Source organism: Malus domestica, chromosome 02, assembly GCF_042453785.1.
Source record: "Malus domestica chromosome 02, GDT2T_hap1".
NCBI lineage: Eukaryota > Viridiplantae > Streptophyta > Magnoliopsida > Rosales > Rosaceae > Malus > Malus domestica.
Genome location: NC_091662.1, coordinates 2,379,160 through 2,405,660, shown reverse-complemented (window position 1 = coordinate 2,405,660; position 26,501 = coordinate 2,379,160). Strand labels below are relative to the sequence as shown.

Below are 26,501 nucleotides of genomic sequence, written 5' to 3'. Positions count from 1 at the left end.
TGTGAGAACAGTTCACACATTGACCCTCAAAATCAGCTGCAGAATATTAATTAATTTCAATGTGACACCTTAAATAAAACCCTTGGTGATCAACTAGAAGGTTTATTTATTCATGTTTTCTCAACCTGCATGTTTACTTGCACTAGTAGAAAAAATTGCTTGTGAGACAAGACTTAAGGCAACAAAGCATATTTCGTCGCCCAAAAAAAATTGCGCGACACAATAAGCACTTCATTGTGCCAAATGTTCATGTCAAAAAATTAAAATAAAAAATAAAAAATAAAAAAACTTTGCAGGAGGAAGCTGACAATTGATTTGATTCCTAATTTTCCAAGCAGTAATTGGATTACGAATTTTTACTTGGAATTCACATTTTAATAAATTGTATGTGTTAGTAAATACAAAGAAATCTCGAAATTGAAATAACTTTGATAATCATGTTTTAATAAATGTAAAGAAGTCGAGAACCATAATAATTTCATATAATAAGTTGACGCAGAGTTGTATCACATAACTTATATGATACATGGTACAATTATCGTGCCTAACACGTTTTCCATCAAGCTGACCTTTTTCAGCAAGCAATTTGTTGGTTAGAAGCCTCTAATTTTGAATGAGACAGTTAGGATGGTAGAATGTTTATCCAAAAATATAATTAAACTAGAGCAAGTTTTGAATTTTGAATAGGAATTTAACCTAATCTCCGCCGTCCATAACGTGCTAATCCTATTGCATGGCTGTTTACCTGCACCACCAATGCACATCTTAGTACTTTTATATTATCTAATAGTATTTTTACCTGCACCACCACGAACCACTCCATAATAATAGAAAAATAAAACGAAACCACTAGGAAATGTATATATACACATACATTATTTAGACAGTTTTCTCCCCATTGTTTCACATATTATATATACATATACATATATAAACATTATGTCTCTGTCTGTGTGCGTATATATGTATACATTATTTTAAGGAAGTGACAACTCAATACAATCTCATCTGTTATTCTTCGTGATTGTTTGACTTGCATGTTCTTGGTCTCACCTTTTGTCCCAAAATTCAGAACTTGGTGTTCCTTCCTAGCCAAGTTTTTTGAATGCTTAAGTTTTCTTCGTGTCAGCAGCAGCATAAAATTTACTTGTGATTTCGTTGATTGCCGGATCTGCTAGCCCGTCTTCGATTTGCAGATACACTTCGAGAGATCGATATGGTGGCGAAACCAGTGCTCCTGCATGGTGTACTGCATGCAACCATCTACGAGGTTGACAGGCTCATGCCTGGTGGTTGCTGCATTTTCTTCTGCAAGGTATAAACCTCATTATCCTGTTTCTTTCTTTCTTTCTGAATTGTGTTGTTTGTCATGTTACTTGAGTTTTTAATGTTTCCTTCTCAAAACTTGATGATCAAGTCATAAATTTTTTTCCCTTAAATTTGTTTTGCTTTAGATTTATATATTATTATTATTATCTCTAACAAATCAAATACAACAACAACAAAGCCTTTTCTCACTAAGTGGGGTCGGCTATATGAATCCTAGAACGCCATTGCGCTCGGTTCTGTGTCATGTCCTCCGTTAGATCCAAGTACTCTAACTCTTTTCTTAGGGTCTCTTCCAAAGTTTTCCTAGGTCTTCCTCTACCTCTTCGGCCCTGAACCTCTGTCCCGTAGTCACATCTTCGAACCGGAGCTTCAGTAGGCCTTCTTTGCACATGTCCAAACCATCGTAACCGGTTTTCTCTCATTTTTCCTTCAATTTCGGCTACTCCTACTTTACCTCGGATATCCTTATTCCTAATCTTATCCTTTCTCGTGTGCCCACACATCCAACGAAGCATCCTTATCTCCGCTACACCCATTTTATGTACATGTTGATGCTTTACCGCCCAATATTTTGTGCCATACAGCATCGACAGCCTTATTGCCGTCCTATAAAATTTTCCCTTGAGCTTCAGTGGCATACAACGGTCACACAACACGCCGGATGCACCCTTCCATTTCATCCATCCAGCTTATATTCTATGGTTGAGGTCTCCATCTAATTCTCCGTTCTTTTGCAAGATAGATCCTAGGTAGCGAAAGTGGTCGCTCTTTGGTATTTCCTGATCTCCGATCCTTACCCCTAACTCATTTTGGTCTCCATTTGCACTGAACTTGCATTCCATATATTTTGTCTTTGATCGGCTTAGGCGAAGACCTTTAGATTCCAACAATTCTCTCCAAAGGTTAAGCTTCGCATGTACCCATTCCTGAATTTTATCTATCAACACTATATCATTTGCGAAAAGCATACACCAAGGAATATCATCTTGAATATGTCCAGTTAACTCATCCATTACCAATGCAAAAAGTTAAGGACTTAAGGATAAACCTTGATGTAACCCTACAGTTATGGGGAAGCTTTCGGTTTGTCCTTCATGAGTTCTTACGGCAGTCGTTACTCCATCATACATATCCTTTATAACTTGGATATATACTACTCGTACTCCTTTCTTCTTTAAAATCCCACAAAGAATGTCTCTTGGGACCTTATCATACGCTTTCTCCAAATCTATAAAGACCATGTGTAAATCCTTTTTCCCATCTCTATATCTTTCCATCAATCTACGTAAGAGATAGATTGCCTCCATGGTTGAGAGCCCTGGCATGAACCCGAATTGGTTGTTCGAAACCCGTGTCTCTTGCCTTAATCTATGCTCAATGACTCTCTCCCAGAGCTTCATTGTATGACTCATTAGCTTAATACCCTTATAGTTCATGCAATTTTGTATGTCACCCTTATTCTTGTAGATAGGCACCAAAATGCTCTTTCGCCACTCATTTGGCATCTTCTTCGTTTTCAAAATCCTATTGAAAAGGTCAATGAGCCATGCTATACCCGTATCTCCCAAGACCTTCCACACTTCAATCGGTATATCATCTAGGCCCACTGCTTTTTTATGCTTCATCTTTTTCAAAGCTACAACCACTTCTTCCTTCTTGATTCGGAGGTAAATGAGTAGTTTCTACACTCTTCTGAGTTACTTAACTCTCCCAAAGAAGTACTCATTTCATGTCCTTCATTGAAAAGATTATGAAAATAACCTCTCCATTTGTCTTTGACCGCGTTCTCTGTAGCAAGAACCTACCTTTCCATCCTCATCCTTGATGCAACTCACTTGGTTTAGGTCCCTTGTCTTCTTTTCCTTTGCTTTAGCTAGTTTATAGATATCAAATTCTCCTTCTTTGGTATATAGTCGCTTATACATATTGTCATAAGCCGCTAGCTTAGCTTCTCTCACAGCTTTCTTCGCCTCTTGCTTCGCTTTTCTATACCTTTCACCATTTTCATTGGTCCTATCCTTGTATAAAGCTTTACAACATTCCTTCTTAGCCTTCACCTTTGTTTGTACCTCCTCATTCCACCACCAAGATTCCTTTTGGAGTGGAGCAAAGCCCTTGGACTCTCCTAATACCTCTTTTGCTACTTTTCAGATACAACTAGCCATGGAATCCCACATTTGGCTAGCTTCCCCCTCTCTATCCCACACACATTATCCAAAATTTATCATTATTAATTTCTTATGCAATAAATATCATATTGCGACAAATCATTTCTTCGAAAAGAAGAGTATATGTGTAAACACTTATTCGAAATATCACTTATCAAATTTGATTGCAGAAGACAATTTTTTTCTGAAAAATTCACCAGGATATAATCGAATTTTCCATGTTTATTGGTTGTGTGATTTCGTCCTGCAAAGTGGCTGCAACTACAGTAACATTTACTGTATCTATGTCCATAAATGACTCACAAGTCGCAGTATTTTTAGGAGAAATTTTAGCAATGCTACATGAACTTTGAACTGTATAAAGCTTGACCACTTAAACTTCATTTTGCGACATTTAACATTTGATTTGTATTGGAAAACTCACAGTTAGTTTTAGAGTGTTGTTATCAACACTCGAAGAATGTCAGCATGCACTTCATCCTATTCGAATTTTATCTTGGTACTTTCACAATTTCTGTCCAAAAAAAAAATCATGAACGGGTCGTGTGACCTCCTTTGACTTAATTTCACAATGTGAGAAATCGAACTTCAGCTAATGTCATGATTTATTTTCACTGCAGTTTCTTGGAGAGTTAGTAGGGCTAGGGAAAGGTTCCGGACTCTATGCAACAATTGATTTGGAAAATGTAAGAGTTGGACGAACTAGACTGCTTGAAAACTCAACGAAAAATCCCCAGTGGGGTGAATCTTTTCATATTTACTGTGCACACATGACTTCAAATGTTGTTTTCTCCATCAAAGAAGACAAAGCTTTTGGGGCCAAAGTTATCGGAAGGGCTTACATGCCAGCAGCAGAACTCCTCGATGGCAAAGAAGTAGACAGATGGCTTAAGATCATGTATGACAACAACAAACCTCTGCATATACGTTCGAAAATTCATGTAAAGTTGCAGTTCTTTAACGTAAACCAGGACTTGAATTGGTCTTGTGGAATAAGAAGTCCTGAATTCCAAGGAGTTCCATACACATTTTTCACTCAGAAAAATGGTTGCAGAGTTACCCTTTACCAAAATGCTCATGTCCCCAAAAAATTCACCCCGAAAATTCCTCTTGCCGGTTCCATGTGTTATGACCAGCACCGATGCTGGGAAGACATTTTTCATGCCATTTCTAATGCAAAACACTTGATATACATAGCAGGTTGGTCTGTATATACTAAAATCACATTAGTAAGGGACCCGAACAGTCAAATCCCGGGCGGCGATTTGACCCTCGGAGAGCTTCTTAAGAAGAAGGCAGATGAAGGAGTGAAAGTCCTAATGCTTGTGTGGGATGACAGAACTTCGGTGAAGTTTCTGAAGAGAGATGGAGTGATGGCTACTCACGATGAAGACACTGAAAGTTACTTCCACAACACGGCAGTTCACTGCGTGTTGTGTCCCCGAAACCCTGACAACGGGAATAGCATTGTTGAGGATTTAGAGGTTTCCACCATGTTTACGCATCACCAGAAGATTGTTGTGGTGGACAGCGAATTGCCTAATGGAGAAGGGTTGGAAAAGAGGAGGATTGTGAGCTTCATTGGTGGCATTGATCTTTGTGATGGGAGATATGACACTCCTTCACATCCAATTTTCAGGACTTTAGACACAACCCACAAGAATGATTTTCATCAGCCTAATTTTGAGGGAGCGTCGATTGCAAAAGGCGGTCCAAGGGAGCCTTGGCACGACATACATTGTCGGTTGGAAGGGCCTATTGCATGGGACGTCTTGTTCAATTTCGAGCAAAGATGGAGGAAGCAAGGAGGGAAGGACTTGCTTGTTGAACTCACAGAGCTTGATGACACATTTATGCCGCCATCTCCAGTTATGTTCCCTCAAGACCATGAGACGTGGACTGTTCAGTTGTTTCGCTCCATCGATGGAGGAGCTGCATTCGGATTCCCTGACTCCCCCGAAGATGCTGCCAGGGCAGGCCTTGTCACCGGGAAAGATCACGTGATTGATCGAAGCATTCAGGATGCTTATATCAATGCCATTAGGCGCGCAAAGAGTTTTATCTACATTGAAAATCAGTACTTTCTTGGAAGCTCTTTCGGATGGCATTCAGATTATGATACCCTAAAAGTAGAGGAGGTTGGTGCTTTGCATCTGATACCAAAGGAACTGTCACTAAAGATTGTTAGTAAGATTGAAGCCGGAGAAAGATTTACGGTCTACATTGTGATGCCAATGTGGCCAGAGGGCATCCCGGAAAGCCAAACGGTTCAGGCAATATTGCATTGGCAGAGGATGACGATGGATATGATGTATAGGGACATCGTTCGAGCTCTCAAAGCCAAGGGGATTGAGGCAAACCCTAAGGATTATTTGGCTTTCTTTTGCCTTGGTAACCGCGAGAAGAAGCTACCCGGAGAATATGAACCTCCGGAAAAACCAGAACATGGTTCGGATTACAGTCGAGCGCAGCAAGCAAGGCGGTTCATGATCTATGTTCATGCCAAGTTGATGATAGGTGAGCGATCAAACTCTTAGTAATTTGATCTCTTAATTAACCTAAAGAACGGATGCGTTAAACCTCATTTCTCATCCATGTTTTTTGTTTTGATCTCATTTGTTGATATGATTGATTATTCATCGCTTTGAGTTTAGGTTTAAGTCTCAGATTCGCCCAAACCTGAGACTTAAAACCTAAAATTAAAGCTCTAAATAACGATTTTACACTCATAACAACTCTCTCTATATATGTGATCACAGTTGAATAAAATTGATTATAAATGTGGTTTTCTTCAAATACCCACCTTTTAAAAAGGAGCAAACGTCATGCAGAGAGAATCATGGATTGTATACAACATAAACAAATACTAATTGAACTGTTTGAAATGCCTTGAACAATTTGCAGTTGATGATGAGTACATAATCATTGGATCAGCCAACATCAACCAGAGATCAATGGATGGAGCCAGGGATTCGGAGATTGCGATGGGAGCCTACCAACCCTACCATCTATCCACTGGAAAGCCGGCCCGGGGACAAATTCATGGCCTCAGAATGTCGTTGTGGTATGAACACTTAGGGCTGCTTGATGACACCTTTCTTGAACCAGAAAATGTGGAATGCTTTAGAAAGGTGAACCAAATTGCAGACCAGCATTGGGACCTTTATTCATGTGACACATTAGATGGTGACTTGCCAGGGCATTTGCTTAGCTACCCCATTGCAGTTACTGAAGACGGAGAGGTCACGGAGTTGCCTGGAACAGAATTTTTTCCGGACACCAAGGCTCGAATTCTCGGGTCGAAATCTGATTTGCTTCCTTCAATACTCACTACTTAGTAATAATCTAAGGTTTCTTCTCACGTTTTTATGCTAGATGCAGTGTAAATATGTGTTAATATAATAAGCAATTCTCTTATATAGTTATGACAAGAATTCTCTTAGATCGGATAATTTGCTATATTTTATATTACTTTGTGTAATTCAATTTGTCTGTTATTTTTATAAAGATATTTGTATCACTTTTTTTAGAATCTTTTCTGAAGGAAAAAAAAAGGGCATGGAATAAGGGGAGCGGGGTGGGGGTTGAGAGTCCTGGTCTCCTGAAGTACTCATTTTGAAGACTCGTGCGGACCAAATATATATTATTCAAAAAATTATATTAGTTTAGATTCAAATGCTTCTTATATTTGACAACTTAATTAATCTTGTGGCTTTAAACTAATATAATATAAGCTTTTGGATATAAACTAATATAATCTTGTAACCAATAATGCATATGATCCTCTCCTCAAAATGAAGAACTTAGAGCAAGTCCACCGGAGACTTTTTAGGCCGGCACCCAGCTCAAAAAATGGACCAGTCTACCTTTTTTTGCTCCACCCCAGCCTAATAGGCTGGCACCCAGCCCAAGTTAGGCAATAGGCCGGCCCAGAATAGACAGACCCAAGAGTCGGGCCATCTGACGTTAGGCTTGCGTCAGCCTGACGTCAAAGCCCACTAAGTCGCTGCTGCTTCCGTTGCTACTGTTGATCTTCAACGTTGAGGACGATCGACCCTCTCTGCTTCTCTATTGATCTCACCAACCGATATTCAATTAGGCTGTGGTATTTAGGTTTTCTCTGAACTGCGAAAAGCTCAAGACGAGCTTAGTGGGATGGGTGAAGCGAGGAAGATGAAGCAAATGGGAGGGGCAAAGCGAGGAAGATGTGGAGATGCAGAGATGTCAAGATTTCGTCCCACTACGACTGCGGTTGCGGAGTATAGCTGTGAAATGTGATGAGATTATAGAAGATTAGGTTTTTCTGGGATTAGATGGTGAAAATATTGAATAAGGGAAGGATATTTTTGTCCAAAACAAGCCACATATTTTAGTTAACCGAAATAAGCCACATATTTTATAAAAAAATTTAATACGAATTGATAAGGCTGTGTGTCAACGCATTTTTTAGGGATAGAGATGCATTTGATCAATTACTATTCATGAGAGTCAAGTACTATTCATTTGAGTGGATTAAATGAGCTGGATGCCAGTGCATTTTTAGGGATGGACTTACTCTTAGGGAAGTAAGACTAGAAGGTTGAAGTGGAACGTGGGTTTCTTTTAAACTTTTTTTTATTGTTTTAATTAGTTGTTTGACACATTTATCCATACTTGATTAATTTGTTTTTTAAATTTAGTTATGTTGTAATTTAATGAGTTTTTGGTTGACAAGCAGTGTTTTGTTAATAATAATATAGATATATGTGACTACAACATAAGTGGATTAATATAAGTTGTATCTTGTGGTATTTTTATGCTTGTAATTTTCTCAAATATCACTATATATCTTTCAATACCCTCCTCACCTACCTCCTCTTCCCAAATTTGTCCTTGTAAAAGAATTTTGTTTTCCCTCTTAAGTTTCCTTTTCTTTTGGTTGAAGTTGTTTTTAGTTTTCAACATCACTGCTTTTGCTGATAAGAAATTTCGAAGATAATTATTGGTTTTGATGAGTGAGACCATCTTCATGAACACCCTTTCATGTCTCTCCCTCTCAAAAACCTCCTAATTGGACAAAAAAAACATGGAACATATATTATCAAGAGTCATTGTTGCCGGTCTCCCTGTAGCCTAGTGGCTTTGTGTTCACATAAAGGCGACCGGGTCAACAATACGACTGGCACCAGAAGAAGAAAATAAGTGTGTTACATGATGAGTGAGACACTCACATGCATATCACATTTAGCTTATATCATAAATTAAAACATTTTTCGTGATTAAACTTCTAACTTGTCTAACTCGTAATCATGAAAATTTATGGTCCAACCTTCCAAACCAGCTGGCCATGCGACTTATTCACACCAATAGCGAGCACGATTGTACTATGTTTCACCTAATACAAACTCGACCCCACTCTACTGATTCTAACATCTCATACGAACAACCAACAATAACAACAAAAAAACAATAACAAAGCCTTATTTCATTATATGGAGATGGCTATTAGTAGGATAAAATTTTGTTGTTGTTGGTTGTTCGTAAGAGATATTAGAATTAATATAGTAGGGTCAAGTTTAGGTTAGGTGAGACACAACACAAACGGCCGTGTAAAATATTTTCTATTTACAATAAGTGACTGATATATTGATTATCACAAAGTATTTAAATCTTTATCCGATCAACTATTTTAGGTTAGACATATTGCCCCAATTCTATCTTCTCATCTCTGCGAAGTTTTCTCCTTCCTTGAACGCCTGCCAATATAATCAAAGGCAGATATATGCTTGTTCCTTATCTTACTCAAACTCTCTGAAAATATAAAATAATTTCTAACCAATTGTATGTTCCCCATAATTTCTAACCAATATCCAACCAGAATCTGAGGCCTTTTGGTTATTGGCTTTTGGGAACCTAACAAGCCACACGTGTAACTTTCTGACTGGGGAATATTAACTGCTGAGGAATGCATGTGCTTGCTGCAAGCTTCCTACGTATTTTTTATTTATATTTTATTATTATTGTTCTCGTCGAAATTTTAGAAGAATATCATAACACGCATTCATCATAATATTCTGTGCTAATAATACAATGATATGGGAGATAAATATATACATATTGTTGTCTCATTAACCTGAAAGTCATGATAAAAGTGTATTCCTACTACTCCCAAGCTCTAGCCCTCGAAACCTCCATTGGCCCCAAGTCATTTTCCTATCTTCAACTAGATCTGACCACCAAGAACTCCAATATTGTGGCATGGAACGGCTTGACATATCATGCACGACAACGGCTGCCTACATTCAAAGCAAAAAAAACACCTATTAATTGAACCTCATTTTATACCGCTAACACTCCTTTACAATCAAGTGCAATCTATCATCAAATTCAAGAATCAGTCATGAAACGATCATCCTTTTGAGATAGTGTCTAGATCGTTACGCTTTTCATTTGATCGGAAATTCGATCAAAACTTTATATGGCTAACCATTGGTGTTCAAAAGGTGCATTGCACGTAGCTACGATTCCAGATTAACCCTCACATTGCATAAGACTGAAAGTGACCAAAAGTGCTGCTGAGGTAGAGTTAGTCCCACTCCTTTCCCCATTTTCCAAACAAGCAATTGACGTCATCATGGAAGTTTCTTTTTCGTTTAGCATTGCCGTGCGGTGCACCAGCAAAAGTCCCCATTATAGTGGCCCTTTATAGTGCTTTAAAATATTGCCGAGACTGCTTTTTAGAATGACTAAAATATTGTTTGTAAAAAGACTTAAAAGTGTTTTTGGGTTATACAAGCAATTCTTGAAGAAGTATCATTCAAGTGTATTTCCATGAATTTCTATTTATTTTTATTAAAAGTTTCAACGTATCTGAGTGACAAATTTGGGTTAACTTCACATAACGAGTGTGCTATTATAATTTGAGAATATTAAACTTATTATTCATGAAAGTCTAATTTAATACTTATCACCACTAAGTGAGAAATAATGTCATTATATTGTAATACTAAGCGGAGAATCAAAACACTCTCTAACAAAGCATTTAAGAACATAAATTATTCTTATGAAAGCTAAACGAACCCGTCTTGTAAAAAATGAAATTACACATATACACAAAAGGTAACCCACATTTACATTTTAGTATTTTTACCAATCTAAACTGAAAAAATAAAATAAAAACTCAGAATGAGATCATATCCAGATCTCTGCCTACGGAGTAAACGGATCCGAAAATTCCAACCATTCAATAAATTCGAACCATTCAATTTAAATATTGTAGCTTTATTAGTCAATCTCACAGGTCCACCTCACACATTAACGCAGGCCCTAATCTCTCTCTCTCTCTCAAATAACTCTGATTTATAAGTCCGTCTACTTCAGAGGTAGAGATCCAGAGATGATATCATTCCAAAAACTCATGACCAATGGTTGATCAAATAAATTTATAACAATAAAATAATCCCATTTGTTTGATTTCAGTGTCATATTAACATGTTGTTCCCACTGCACCACCATAACTATTTATCTTCCCCTCCTCTCTCCCTCTGCCCCCATTATATTATACTACTATAAGACTCACACACTTCTCTCTCCCTCTTTCATCTAAACTCTACTTCTTTCTGCTTTCTGTTTCTTTTATCTGCCTCCAAATCCCAACTGGGCTTTCTGTTTCTTCCTACTTCTTGGTTTTCTTGCAGAGAAAAAACACAGAAAAAAGACTATGTCTTCAGTGTTAGGCTCTCAAGGGGTGGTCTTGGCCACTGCCATGGCGGTTTCCGGCACCTTCATCCTCCTCGCCCTCCGCCTCCAGAAATGCCTACCCAATCCTCACGGATACCCAGTTGGTGAAATTACCCATCAGTCCTCCCCTCAAATACTACGATCTTGTATATCTTCTGGTATGCTTAACATTCACTCCTCTGTTTCATTCTGTTTTCTTCGTTTCAAGGTTAATTTGGTAGTTTCATACATGGCTGACTTTGTTTTTCTTGGTGGGTTTGCAGATGGAAAGAAGAGGAGGAAGAAGAACAAGAGGGTGCACTTTGCAGAGGACGTCGTGGATCCGATTGGAGACAATCAAGAGTTTAGACGGCAGTACCAGATAATTCCCACTGCTTCTTCCAAATCTTCATCATCTTCTGCATCTTCTGCAACTTCCCAAAAATACAGAGGATCCATGCCTGCTAATCGGGCGGCTCTGTACAATGGGATTCTCAGGGATCGTGGCTGTCACCGATTGGCCTACTCCTACTGATGAATTCCCACATCTGTTCTGTATATTTTTGGGGTTAATTTTCTGTAATGATCGAGTCTTTTTTGTTTTTTCTCTCTCTCTCTCTTTAATTTGTACAAATTTTAGTTTTTTTTTCTTTTGCTGATGAGAGGTTAAGTAGGTTGGAAGGAATATTCGGAACTTGTATGTAGCTGGGTTCCACACGTTTGGTTAGTTGCTGCCGTTTTATGTTTCTTCTTGTAAAATGATTGGGTTCAAGGTGGAATCTTCTGTTAATACCGACACTTTTGTTGATATTTTAAGAAAATTTCAATTACGTTCTGATGTTGGCATACCATGTATGGTATACATGAGTAATGTATGGTTCGACATACAGTTACAATAGCGTAATATACTGTATGTCAATACATACTAGAAAATCCCGATATTGTGAATTTATTAGGCAACTGAGAAATTTCAACAAAGGTACAACCTTTTTGCATGTATTGCTAGCAAGTAAGGAGTGAGATGGATTTTTGTGTACAGACCCCACGGATCAATAGATCCTGAACCGTTTAAGAGAGAAAAAGAGATCTGATTCGTTCAAAATTTTGAATTGTTAGGAAATGGGCTAGTGAAAGGGACTAATAGGGTTGTAGGATTAAAATTGAGTGTTTTAAATCTCTCAATTTGTAGATTTCGAACACAAAGATCTGGATCTCAATTCATCAAGTAGCAACCAAAAAATAAAAATAAATGGTTGAATTGCAAAATAGTGTGACAAGTTCCAACATTAAGGCTTATCCAATCCTATAACTTTTAGGTTTCTGGATAATTGAGAAACCTTGACCTTAGGTTAAGTCTTTGTGATGACAATGTGACTTATGCGTGACATTGGGTTGGTGGTTGGGACATGGAAGAAAGATTAAACAGTTTGACATGTATGCAGAAAATTTCTTTTAAGGATTGATTTCTATGTCAATTTGTAATTATTCGGATAAATTTTTTGTAATTGTAGAATGCTTGACAACTTATAAGGGAAGGATGGAGCTAAGCATTGGTCTTTAGGGGGTCTCAGTGAGAAATATAGGTCAGAAAAGACTCGATACATTTGAGATAGATCTCGTCAGATCCTCTTTGTGAGGATCCTCAGTATCCATTTAATCATCTCCTTTCATCGGGCATCATGCGGTCAGAAATGATTTTAAATTATATTATTTAAAATAGAATACAAACAGTACATGACGAAAACTAATCACACGATATATGATGAATGAACAGAATTAAAAGATCACAAAGAGTATCTGGCGAAGATCCTATCTGGGTACATTTCTACTTACTTGCTACACTGTTGAACACGTGTGCATAATAGAGGGATGCCAACTTCCAAGGAGCAAAGCCGTTATTTTTATATTATTGTACAAGCAATGTTGAGAAAGCAAACCGAACTCAAAACTTTGAGTACAAAAATAAATATTCTTAATCAACTGAGTACAAACTCTTTTACAAAGAAGCATTGTTTTGGGTGGTCTGTTTCATGTCTTGAGCCTGTTGGACCTGTACACTATATTTTTTTTATTGTTTTGTTAAACAATAAATTTTGTTAGATTAGCCACTAACGGGGTTCAAACTCACGTCATCATACAAAAGCTCAATATTTTTCTATCACTATGATAAAGAGTCACTTGCGTACACTACAGGTTAGGGTTTGGACATTGTAGAGTGCTGTACATATATCACATGCATGCGTAGTTGGACCTGTCCACCACTGGTTAGGGTTTGGACATTGTGGAGTTTTGTACATATATCACATGCTTTTGCATGCGAGGGTTCATGCAGTGCGAACACAGCCATGTGCCAGGATGCTTCATCTATCAATTCAACAAAGACTTTTGCATATTTGACCTAAATAAACCATGGATAGGAAGCAAAGCCAACTATATGTGTACCTATACAGAAAACATATAATTATTAGTGGCTAATCTCCATCTTAGCATATTAATTGATTCCTAATCAACAGGGACATATAAACAAAACATCGTCAAGCCCGATTACTTTGACCTATGATAAATCAACCGGAGAGTTTTAAGTCCTCAAGTTAAAGCATAATGACTACGTATAATTACATGTGTTCTAACTTAAGTACTGTATAATCGTGTGCATTCTAACCTTAGTATACTATAGGTTCTTGTTAAGAATACGATTGAGAATAAAATACAGCAAAACCCTGTAGAATTAAGCAGGATGGGCAACTGAAAATTTTGTTGGTTGGCTACTTTGCATTTGTTTTGGAACATTTAGATTATGCAAATCAGCTTCTTTGTCTTTCTGTTTCTGCATTTTTCCTTGTGGGGGATCATGCTGCGTCCCATATGTGACATATACGTCCCCATCTTTATTTTCTTTTGTTATTTAATTCTAATTTTGTTTTGTTCAGTTATTTAATTACAATTTCCCACAAAGTAGCTACTGCATCTTCCAAAATATTCAAAGTTTTGGTTTTTGGAACCTACTCATTCGAGTGCCACCAAATCATTCCCACCAATGAAATTTGAAAACTTTGTCTATGTGTTTTGTTCGTAGGCCTCAGCATGCACTAGATATATCAGGGTTTTGATTGGACATAGTCATTCGTCAAACGCCTGCACTAGGGCATTGGCTAGCTAATGCATGAGCCAATCCTGTAAAGGATAAAAAATTGCCAACATACACAGTGATGAGTTGATATTATACTATATATATTTATCCTATTCTTAGTTATAATTTAGTGGTTATTTTGTGAGAATTTTGATACTTTAATTTATATTCTTAATGTAAGAATTTCGACTTCCTCTTGAGCAAAACGTGATCAAATGAATGAATTTTAGAGTAATTCTAATTGGAGGACGTTCGTATTTCTCTCAACTTACTCGTGTCAAAGTTTCATAATTTTCTACCAAGTGGTTTATTTATGGTGATGAAATAAATAAGCAGCGTGCATTGCTGTCAAAATGATGTTTTGGGCTTATTTGGGCTTTTTGGCCTCCAAGGTGATGTCCTTTGGATTTGAGGCCTTCTTCAATTATGTTCGGAACATCTCAAGCTTTAATTCAAGTCATTTTGAGCCTGTTTTGGAGCTCTGAAAGTCCAAAAAACGTGGTTGATTTGTGACTGGGCAGATTTCCCAAAGTTTAAAATAGGAATATCTTTCCTAGTTATCTTATTCTATTATGTTTACTAGCTTTTAGAATACCTTTTCTAGTAAGGATTTTAATTATATAGGGGTGCGTTTGTTGCACCGGACTATCTCAGACTGGACTAGCTTCAAGGACTAAGCTGGACTGGCTTAGACTAGACTAAGCTGGACTAACTTAGTGAAGCGTTTGGTGCAGTGTCGGACTAAAAAGAAGGATAATAGCAAACTACAATATTATATTTTTTAATTCATATCTAATAATATTATATTAATTAATTCTACCTTTTTTATTCTAATAAAACTCTCCCTCTCTCTGTGGAAGCCTCATCCTTTTCTCCCTCTTTATCTCCCTCGTTCTCTCCGTCCCACTCTCTCCTTCCTGCCCTCTTTTTTTCCGATTAATTGCCAAATTTTTTTCTGCAAAACGAAGAATCGAGCTTGGTTTTTCAGGTTTTTGTTCGGTGCAAGATTACAACTGGAGAGAGCTTTCCAAGTCCGTGGATTCAATCGGAGCCGCAAGCCTGTGGAGCGGCTGAACCAGCCTGCAACAATGCCTGGCAAGCTGTCCGGCAACGAGTCGGGGTTTGTGGAGTCGGGGAAGTGAGAGAAGGCGATGGCTTGGATTTCTTGGATTCGTTTCCGTCAAACCCAAAATTGCAGATTTGGAGATCTTCTGAGATGAAGAAGAGGGAGGAGGAGAGAGAGAGAGAGTCAGAGAAAGGGACCGCAAGTTGTCGTTCAAGCCTGGGGTGAAGCGAAGCAACATGAGGTGAAGAGAAGAACAGAAGCGGGACTACAAATCCCCTCGTTTTTTGTGGCTCTCGCTAAGCCCACCTAGCGAAGGATTTAGTCGGCACGAGTCCGGCTTAATCCCATTAAACACAATCCCAATTTACACCAAACTCAGGACTACTGATTCTAGCTTAGTAGTCCAGTCTAGTGAAACTTAAGCCGGCCAAACAAACGTGCCCTAGTAGTATAAATAAGACATTTTAGCCATTAGGGTATTGGGGGAAAAAGAGGGGTAGAACACATTACTTCGGAACTTTTGACAATTCAAGTTTATTTACAAGGTGTCATTTATCTTTGTTTTTAATAATATTTTGTTTTATGATTGTTAGTAACTAATCTCGTTTGCTAGGGCAATGCCATGAGCCTTAGCAAGAATATGTAGTTTCTTTCAATTTACTTGTGATATTATGCATGCAGGTTTGAATTATTAATCAACGGTTTATATTGTCGAATTGTCTTAATGCTTAGCTACCATTATGATGTTTAGAAAAGTAATTTGATGCAATTTTGGTTGGAGGTTGGTGTCCCTGAAATTGACGAAAGCTTCTTGTGGTTAATATGTGCAAGTTCACTTAAGATAAATATCATGTCTTAAGTGTTGTATGATTTTTCAAAAGATTTCATAAAACTTAATGAGTCATGCATGTTAGATTTGTCTTGTTTGTGTCGTTTTCGTGTTATACTCATTATCTTAACGGATCGAGTCGTGACAAACCAATTATTTTAACGGATTCTTAACAGGTGAACCAATAACGACTCGACTAACAAGTTGTGTTGTTTCATGTCGGGTTAATGTGTCATGCAAGAAATTATCATGTCTAATATTTAGACCCAACAAACGGGTCGTGTTCATGTTATTTACGTGTCATACTTGTTCTCTTAACAGGTTTGACAAGTGTGACCAAAAAACGGCCCGACTTGTTAACGAATTAATTAAAAACTTGCTATTTTTGTATCATTTCGTGTTAAGTTAATATGTTGTGTAATAAATTTTCAGGTCTACATTCACCCATCTACAGCACAGTAAAAAAGGAGCGTGACATCTGCAAAATCTATAGTTAGATGCTTCATTGCTTCCTCCATCCACTTTCTCAATGATCTCATCGACTTTATAAACATTTTTCCATATAAAGTGTAAACAGTTAAAGTGAAAGAAAGGGGAGAGGCTTTTCCGCTCAGTGATCCATCGTTGGTTCATGACCCTTCATCAATAACATTCGTTTATGTACGATCATAAATTATTATTAATTTTTTTATTTAAAATTAAATATAAACAGTATTTAATAAAAACTGATCATACGATGTACAATGAATGAATGTAATTGGAGAATACTTGGATCCTCACAAAGAGAATTTAGCGAGATCCTCTCTCAAAAAGACCCACTGCTTTTGCTTTAAATAACTTTAATTAACAAAAATTTATTATAATAGTAGTACTTTAATTGCAACAATGTGCTCATATTACCTCATCGTGGCTTTGCCATAATGTACTTTAAAAAATGATTACTAGAATGTTGTAGAACAAACATACAATATTTTTTTCAACGAATCAAATGCCAAGATGTTTGATTTATTAGTAAAAATGACTTCATGTATGACCTATAGGTGGGAAACGTGAAGGCTACCTAGGAAAACTTCGTCTTGCCTAAAGATAAAAATCAGAAGAACAACAATAAAGCTTTATTCTAATAAGTGGGTTTAGTTGTATGGGTATTAGAACATTAGGCGCTCATTTTTTCTTTAGCTCTAAGTACTCCTGTTTTAGGGTCTCTTTCAAAGTCTTCTTGGGTCTTCTCTTCATTTTGCCATGAGCCTATGTCTCATAATCACATCTTCTAATCAAAGCATTCATAGGTCTTTGATTCATATGTCCACGAACCACCTTAACTAATTTTTCACATCTTATTTTCAATTGCTACGGATATACAAATTATGTAGTGTATTATTTTACTTGTCGTAATAAGAATAGACAACATAATTGATATGCATTATTTTTAAGTTATATTAGTAAAATAATAAAATAGACTTGGTATAATTTGAGTAAAGTAAATAATAACCTCATGTATGTGATGGTATTTTGATTAAACCGAAAATTTGCTCATTGAAAATCAATTTGTTCACCACTAAATTAGCTTAATTATTTAACCCAAAAATAGCTAAAGTAAATGTTTTTTCGGTGAAGATAAGGATCGTGAGCAAGCAATACTATCAGTAGTGTTGATAATTAAAGTTAATCCCTCCTAACTGTACTTTGATTAGTGACCATGACGTCGAGAGTTAAATCATAATCACGAATTAATGTTGGAACTTCCCAAACATATAAAACTATTCTTTTAGATTCCGCAAATCAAACGCATTTGTTTGTAATTTGCCAACAAATTATATCAATCCAGTGGAAAACATTTACTAATTAACTTCTGTCATAATCATGCTTGTGAATAGCTCGTTTGGAAGTTTTTCTAAAATGATTAAAAACGCTTTTAATGGAAGTGTTTTTAGAACTAATATTTAGTTAAAATACAAGTGAACCCTTAAAAAGCACTTGAAGTACTTTCTACAAAAAGCATATTTATCATAAGTGCTTTTAGTCATTTTAAAAACACTACCAAATGAGCGATGTGTGTGGCATGTTACATGCCAATTAACCAAGTACCAAGAATTATTTGTTTATTATCTTTGACTTCTTTATTAATCTATTTCAACCCCTAAAGATTGATCACCTAGACTCCCACGTTTTGTTTGCCTCTGTCATCAACTTAAGAGCACTGGGCATAGTCAATGATCATGGTCATCTAGTCATGATGCATCTCTAAACTAAAGTGCTTGAGAAGTGAGATGAGAAAAGGGAAGGAGTGATAGGTTTTTTTTACTATTTATGACATGTTTATCTAAAAAACGGGAACCTCGTTGGCTCTAAGTCGTCATTTTATTATTTGTTTACTTACAAAGAATGAAAACTAAAATTTTGCTGATTTTTTTCTTTTTAGTGATTACTTAAAGATTCGTGTTGGAATTGTTATGACTCATGAATTTTCACGTGTTTGTTAGCACATATTTAACAAATAAAAACTAGTGTGATTTTCACATTAGAATTTGTAATCCAAAACTTGAAAATTCATGATCACATCAACTACGGGAGGTTAGTTAATCCCATATTGATTCTTTATTTTCACTTCCCGATTCGACGAATATGATAATAAATAGCATTCTTATAATGAACCATCAATTTGTTTGATTCATTTTAATAACTAAATGGTTTCCTAATCAAATGAATTTTTCTAGAGGAAAACTAATGAAAAGGGCTTGGAAACTTTGAGTTTTAACGATAAGAACAAAATAAAGGGTAAAGTGAATAGTACATGTTTGACTTTTTAGTGTTAAAATGTGGTTGTTCGTTAAAGTGAACAGTACCGTGACATTTTCATTAAAACTCCCTTCTTCTAGAGCTGATGTTTAGATGATGATAAAAAGGATGGTCAATTTTGATTATAACATGTATACGGTAAAATGTGTTGCTATTAAAAATGGAATAGCTCTTTATACGTGAGGGACCAACCAAAATCCCTTATTTTCACAAAAAAAAGAAAAAGAAAAAAAAGGGGTTTTAGTAAATATGGGCCTTGTGAAGAAGATTTGAGTCCACCACAAATTGGGCTACAAACTGGGCCCAACATAGTTCGCGGGAGCAGTGGTTTTACACTCTCGTACGCAGACGAGACGCAGAAGAAGAACACAGAGAAGCAGCAATCACTTCACTGAAAGGAGAGGCGGTGCAATTCTTTACCAGCCAAACGCCGCCGTCAGCCACCAGGTACTTGTCCTCCATTGATGTATGGAAATACGTGTAGAGTCTCAGCTTTTAGTTATGCTTAATCCTCTCTGCTAATTACTATTATTTTACAGTAATCATTTCGATATGCTTCTAGGGTTTCTTGCACAAGGCCCAATTGTTCCCCTTTCATAAATTGGTATTTAGGGTTTTTAATTTCCTATCCAAAAGTCAGCATCTTTATTGGTTAAATATGTATTTGTGAATATATTATGGATTGGGATGTTTCATTTGCAAAATCTGAAATTGTGACGGACTGCTCTGCAAGCAGCTTTTTCAATTCGCAGTTTGGCAACCATTATCTGTTTCGAGTTATTCGTCTCGAGCTGGATTGGATGGCTGCTGAATTTGATGGGTTGTTAAATTTTTGTTTTTGGTTTTTGTGTTTTCATCAGTAGCCATGAAGGTGCGTTCATCTGTGAAGAAGATGTGTGAGTTTTGTAAGACAGTTAAGCGTCGCGGGCGTGTTTTCGTGATTTGCACAGCCAACCCCAAGCATAAGCAAAGACAGGGCATGTCGACATTGGCGTATGAAGGCACAGTGTCCTCCATGTATGATCCCTTTCGTGCTTTAATTTATCTTTGTGTTTACATTTGTATGTTTACTTTGAATTTTTTTCTTCTATTGCGCATAGTTTAAAGGAAAAGTCATATTCAGAATCTTCAATGTTAAGCACCCCGTAATATAGAAAAGAGCAATACTTGTTTGACGAATTTAGTTTCTCTCGCTCTCAATCCCAGTCTTTTATAAAGCTGGGAAACCCTTGCCTCTTGTAAAATTGTTGTACATCTTCCTTCGGGTAGTTTTACAAAGTTATCCTTGGATTATTCTAGGCATAGGCATGCAGATTTAGCACACGAAATATCAGTTTCCTATTGTTTGTGGGCATTTACCTTCATTTGGAAGGCCTGCACAAGGTGCCTAGGAGCCTCCTTTTGTATATTTAAATGTTATTTTTGAGTCTAGGACTTAACAGTCTATCCATATTACGATAATCCTGGATTTTCAAATGCTTTAGGTCATCGATTTGGCCAGAAGAGATAAATGGAGTTCAGGAATCGAGGATTTAGGTTACTGACTTGTCTAATTTAACTCCTGAGCTGGTAGTTGCTATCTTTTACACTATTTTATCTAGCTTGAATGCTCCATGTTTTGTGCGAGTGTATCCATAATGATAATCTTTTCTGATAGGAAGATAGCTTTTGAATTCTTCATTAGTTCGCTGATTAAATATTATCCGACCTATGTGCAATGATTTTATTTGCTTCAGAACATGTTGGTAGTTGCTGTTGAATTCTGTAATATTGGTATGTCCTTTTGGGTGGTTTTTGTTCCCCCCCCCCCCCCCCCCCCCCGGGGCCCCCCGATTGGTTTTCCTTTCTCTTACGGCAATTGAACAACTTCTTAAAGAAATGTGATGCAGCCAACTTACGGCAATGTATCCATATGAAAGTTTGTCTTATTTTCAGATGTGCAGAGACTAGTGCCAAGCTGGAGAACAACTCCGGTCACAGATTGCATGCAGGTTTGGCCTCTCTGATACCCCAAAAGCCAGAACCCTCTATACCCTCTACGATTCTCGGATGGAGGATGCGCCTGGCATCCATGCTGTCCAGAAACGCCAATTAGCTTCAAATTTTGAAACAGAACGACAGCAAACTTCATTCAAATTTTTTTCCGTGTTTTTAGGTTCTTTTCTTTGGTTGTTCTGTCATGCATATTCAAAATGTTATAAGCTATTCTATTTTTCTCTCGGATTTTAGCTTTTGATCTGCTACTACATAAGCAACTCCGTCTCTCCCTTGCCTTTCCGGTATCGTGTAAACTGGCTGTGCTAGAGATTTCATTGGCAGCGACCTTTACGTGTTCGATATATATGATTCCGGAAATGGGATGGCTCGAGTTGTAAAGAACGCCTTTTTTTTTCTGATTTTTCTGGAATTAGACCTTGTGAAAGTGAAACGTAGTTTTGAATCTCCTTGTTGCAGCTTTCCATATTTCATTTCAAACGATCATATGGAACCAAAGTTTTCCAGCTTAAAGTTCAAGAAAATGAAATTAAAATTGAACTTCAGAAATCATGCAGGCAGGTCTACCAGCTCTCTCTCTCGTTTGTCATATCCGAAAGGCAAAGCCATCTCTATGTATCTTATGAGTCGACTATTCTCACATTCGTTTTTATCTCACACATCTTTTATAAATTTTTGTTCTTTATTTTTTAAAAACAATGATATTATCTAGACTAAAGAGGTGAGGAGTACGTTTAGCCTCACAATAAACTGATAATAATAATGTGGTTTAAATTTGTCTGTGGCTAGAGTCAGGCCTAAAACCTCTCATTGGTAATAATGTGGTTTAAATTTTCCTGTGGCTAAAGTCAAGCCTAAGACCTCTCACTTACCAGTGAAGATGAATTTTACTAGACCGCAGTATTAAGCGGTTAAATTATGTCTTTATTTTTTGTAATTCATTGAATCCGAAGGTCAAAAATTAAGAACAGTCTATTAAAGTAAAATGAGGGTGGATAGCACCACCAACCACCTTTTTTTATTTAACAAAAATAAATTCAAAAATAGCCTTTTTTTATTTTTGTTAAATCCAAAATAGCCAATCATGCATGTTTGTCGGGCATTCAATATTGTCATCAACAACCAAAATGCGTGGATCCAGCCAATTAGTTAGGATGGTGTGTCTGCTTAATCAAGATCAATTCACTCTCTTGTTGGTGATTATGTGACCGTGTTAGGAATACGAGCTAATTGTCCCATGTTGGAAAAATAACAAATCCTATAGTGGTTCAAGAGCATTCCGATCGTTTTCTTACAAGCCGGGTTTTGGGAGCAAATTCTACCTATGTACTCAACGTGTACTAGTCGAAGAGTGAAGCCGCCTAAGGGCTGGTTTGGTATTGCTGTGCTTTGAAAAAAAGCTGCTGTGAGAATAAGCGGCTATGCTATGAGAATAAGCGGCTGTGAAATAAAGCCAGTAGAGTGTTTGGTAAACTTTTTTGTGAAAGTGCTTTTGGAAAAAAAAGCAGGATGATAGTGTGTATTTTCATTAAAGGAGCACTGTAGCTCCGTGTGCTTTGAAAAAACTGGCTTTTTTTCAAAGCAGCAAATAGCAGCTTCAGCTTTTCCTTTGATTTTCAGCTTATTCTCACAGCAGCTTCCAAAATAAGCCTTTTTTTTTCAGTTTACCAAACACAAAAATGACCCTCGGCTTTTTTTCACAGTGACTTTTTTTAAAATCACCTCAATCCCAAACGGGGCCTAAAAGGAAGGAAATGGTTCTTAACAAATCTGTAGCCTTGCACTCAAGTTCAATTTGTCTCCCGTTAAATAAACTCAAAACGACGTCGTCTCTCTCCCAAGTGAGCAGACGTCCCAACAGGCGACAACAGCACGTGAGAGTGGGGTTCAATTTTTTTTCATCAGTTGCTGCATATTTAAATAATTAATTTTTTTTAATCAAATGATTGGATTTTATTAGATTAAATGATAAATTAGACTTCAAGCATATTTGAATTCACGCCAAGGCTCAACACATTTCTAAAGGTTACTTATGTAATTAATTAATTAATTAATCTCACTAAATAAATTGAAAAATTAAAAAACTTAATCCAAAAGCTACCAATCAAAACCAAGGATTCCCCCAATTCTTTTCCACGCGGATTTTCCCCATCACTTTCTCGCCAATTCGCTTCTCAATTTTCCCTGTAAATCCGGAAACCCTACCCTCCAAATTTTCACCACTTCTTCCGCGGATGGAAACCGATTCCTAGCTTTTGAATTTTCCCGGCAAAGCTCCAGACGCAGAGCCTCCATGGCGGCGACTCTCAACACCTCCATGGCGGCCTGGATCCGCCACTTCCTCGCTTGCACGGGGTAAGTCTTCGATTACACTTCGCGGGAAAATATCTGCTATATTTGGTAGTTATTTGCATTTGGGTTCCTCCAAAATCTGTTACTTTTGGAAGGTTTGACTTGATTCTGACTTGGTTGTAGTAAAAATTTTGATTGTCAGATTGAAAATACTTGAAAAGTAACAAAATTTATGATCTGGGTTCTGAAAATTTTAGGACTTTTGGTAAAAATTGCAAGCTTAGGTTAAAAAGTAATTCAAAAACAAGAAACTTACGATCTGGGTTTCAAAAATTTGAAGACTTTATGGTAACAGTGGCAAGCTCAGCTGGATTTTGAGTAATTTTACCTCAAGAGTTCTGCAGATAAGTTAAATGAAATCCCTTTGAAATGTGTTTAGTTTGTGTTTTGGTGGAGTTTATTGTGCAATGTGGTTTAACCTGGGTTTAAACAGAGCAGTGGTTGTTTTGGATGCTGCACTAAATCCACACCAATTACTGCTGTCGATGAACCTTCGAAGGGATTGAGAATTCAAGGGCGAAGTGTTAAGAAACCGGGCATCTCAGATGAGTTTTGGAGCAGCAGTACTTATGACTTGGACAATAGCGCCGTTCAATCCCAGAGAAGTGTCTCATCCATCAGCACATCTAACCAGACCCCCAACTATGGCAGTGTGGCTGGTAGTAGCATGAGCAGCCAATCCGACTATGTAAATAATGGCAAGTTTTCATTGTATGTTTTTATAGCATTCTTATTTTGGTCTGGTAATTGTCCGTAAGTATTTCGTGGCTTGTCATTTTGAATGAATACGAACCAAACAAGATCTGTGTTGTAATACATAAAACTTTTTTTTTTGGTAGTAAATACATGCTTCTATGTCCCTTTGGTGCTTTGCCCAACTTGAGATGCTATAATTTGCTAAACGTAGAGGCCTGACTAAGAGAGAAGCGGTTAGGCTTGAGAAAAACTGGGAAGCGTTATGAATAGAATTTGGATGAGATGTTTGGTGAGGGGAAAATTTGATAGTTAAGTTACAACTTATCTCATTAACAGGTTAAACAAGGTATCACAAATGAACGTTGACACGACCAATTTTCTTCAGATAAACCGTTGGCTTTAATATGCTTGTGAATAGGTCATGTAAATTTTATTATTTGCGAAGTATGTTCTTATTATTGGCAAAGTATAGTTGTTCTTCTACGTCATGTATCTATATATAACCTCACTCATGATGTTTATGCTATGTATTATCTACTTACGGTGCTGGAAGTGTTTTTCACCAACCTTTACTCTGATTTGGTATAATCATTATTCATGCTCTTGTGAGCTTTCATATCTGTAAGTGTATAGGTTATTGACTTGCAACATTTTGTAACTGCAGGTCTTGTTCTCTGGAACCAGAACAGGCTTGAGTGGATCGGAAGTGGCAACCCTAGGAATCAAATTCCAAAAAGTCGGGAAAATAGAGTAAGGTATGATACTTGTGCTTTAAAAACTTAGGTTGTGACTGAAATCTTGAGTTTCGGTTCATTAGTTTTGAGTAATATAAGTGTATTCACTGCTTTAAATCAAAGTAATGACCTTTATTGTTTAACTAGTTTGCTGATGCTATCCTTTTTTATTTTTCTTTTAATAGTATAATTTATCCTTTTTTTGCTTAATACTTTTACCATATTTAAAGTAGCGGGTGAGTTAAATTATCTCATGACTTGATGAAATCCCGTAAGCAGGTGTATCTGGTAGAAGTATTTTATTACACTATGCTTTGCATTTTAATTTGCACTTATCTTTCTCCCGGTGGTTGACTAACTATGTCCTTTGTAGTTGGAATGCAACTTACGAACGATTGGTTGGAACAAAACAGAGACAGTTGCCCTACACGCAGCGCATTCCTTTGTCTGTAAGTCCATATTTTTCTTTGGTGGGAACTGCTTGATTTATTGTATTGCATTTAGTTAGTTCATCACCCTGTTGTAGTGCTGATTGTGTTTGTATTTACAGGACATGATAGAATTTCTGGTGGAAGTATGGGAGCAGGAGGGGCTGTACGATTGAGTTAATACCAGAATCCGCCTTTTAACGTCAGGAAGAAACTTTTGTCTTTGTAAATCTCAGAGGTGTGTCTATGTGGACGGGGCAAAGAAGGAATTCGATACAATGACCATATGTTTCAAGTTTAACTGTAATATTGCATCCTTTCTGCCCCCTTTTGTAACCATGGAATTGTGGAAAATGTCGTCTGCCACGGATAACTAAATACAGAAGCAGTTAATTTTTATGAAAGAAAAATGCTATACACGTTAACGGTATGCCTAGATTCATAGTGATCTTTGTGTGTACAATGTCTCCTCGTTTCTTTCGTTCTACGAAATTTGTGCATTTTCTCTTGGGAAGTGATTTCCGCACTCTCTCTCTCCCTATGCTACTGTCTGTTTTTGTCCGTTGGATTGAATGAACTAATAACTCCGCCTATGTAAGTTTATCTTACATTGCCGGTTTCAAGCCCGGATAAAGGAGGAGGGGGAGGGCGTCAAGTAGTCGACAGCCGGCACTCCACAGTTACGTCGAATCCTTATGACAATGAATCCAGAACGAAATCGCGCTAAAGCTAGACGTCACCCGTAAGTAGCGCGCTGTGTGGCCCGAGCACAGTGATAAGTGAGCAAGGGTCGCTGTATCTCCATCGGCACCCGGATGCAGTGTTAAATGAGCAAGGGGGCCATAGAAACTTCTTTTCGAACGACTCCACTCAAAGTTGTTTGGGAGCATATGCTTCTATCAACTTTACACAGGACACACAAAAGAAGTACTTTGATCTTATTAGACGGGGGATGGTGAAGAAGCTAGGACATAAGGGTAGAGTTCAAGAGAGTAGAATGCGTTTAGGAACGTGGAATATAGGAACCTTAACGGGAAAATCTATGGAAGTAGTGGAAGTTATGGTGAGGAGAAGGATAAATATTATGTGCCTACAAGAAACTAAGTGAGTTGGTCTTAAGGCAAAGGATCTAGAAAACTCAGGGTTTAAGCTTTGGTATTCGGGCACAAATAGAACGAGAAACGGTGTTGGCATCATTGTGGACAAGACATTGACACAAGATGTTGTAGATGTCAAGAGGGTAGGAGATAGAATCATGGCAATCAAGATTGTAATAG

General features: G+C 37.2%; 3 protein-coding genes and 1 long non-coding RNA gene across 4 annotated transcripts; all 4 read left to right on the top strand.

The window, feature by feature from the left end:
* The first annotated feature begins 928 nt into the window (after positions 1-928).
* Positions 929-7,017, top strand: LOC103448088 (phospholipase D alpha 1-like). The gene is made up of 3 exons (XM_008387328.4): positions 929-1,315; positions 4,118-6,014; positions 6,402-7,017. Exons 1-3 carry the CDS (start codon positions 1,217-1,219, stop codon positions 6,833-6,835), a joined length of 2,430 nt encoding a protein of 809 aa, XP_008385550.2. The 5' UTR covers positions 929-1,216; the 3' UTR covers positions 6,836-7,017.
* Positions 7,018-10,756: 3,739 nt separating this feature from the next.
* LOC103448078 (uncharacterized) lies at positions 10,757-12,025 on the top strand. Its single transcript, XM_008387321.4, has 2 exons — positions 10,757-11,374; positions 11,480-12,025. The coding sequence occupies exons 1-2, from the start codon at positions 11,197-11,199 to the stop codon at positions 11,728-11,730; spliced, it is 429 nt and encodes a 142-aa protein (XP_008385543.1). The 5' UTR covers positions 10,757-11,196; the 3' UTR covers positions 11,731-12,025.
* Positions 12,026-19,332: 7,307 nt separating this feature from the next.
* LOC114827426 (uncharacterized) lies at positions 19,333-21,459 on the top strand. Its single transcript, XR_003776544.2, has 3 exons — positions 19,333-19,466; positions 19,880-20,036; positions 20,955-21,459. It is a non-coding gene; the product is annotated as an uncharacterized lncRNA (long non-coding RNA).
* A 1,668-nt stretch (positions 21,460-23,127) lies between these two features.
* On the top strand, positions 23,128-25,654 carry LOC114827425 (uncharacterized). The gene is made up of 5 exons (XM_029109215.2): positions 23,128-23,369; positions 23,805-24,064; positions 24,727-24,817; positions 25,170-25,245; positions 25,347-25,654. The coding sequence occupies exons 1-5, from the start codon at positions 23,308-23,310 to the stop codon at positions 25,398-25,400; spliced, it is 543 nt and encodes a 180-aa protein (XP_028965048.1). The 5' UTR covers positions 23,128-23,307; the 3' UTR covers positions 25,401-25,654.
* Positions 25,655-26,501: the final 847 nt, after the last annotated feature.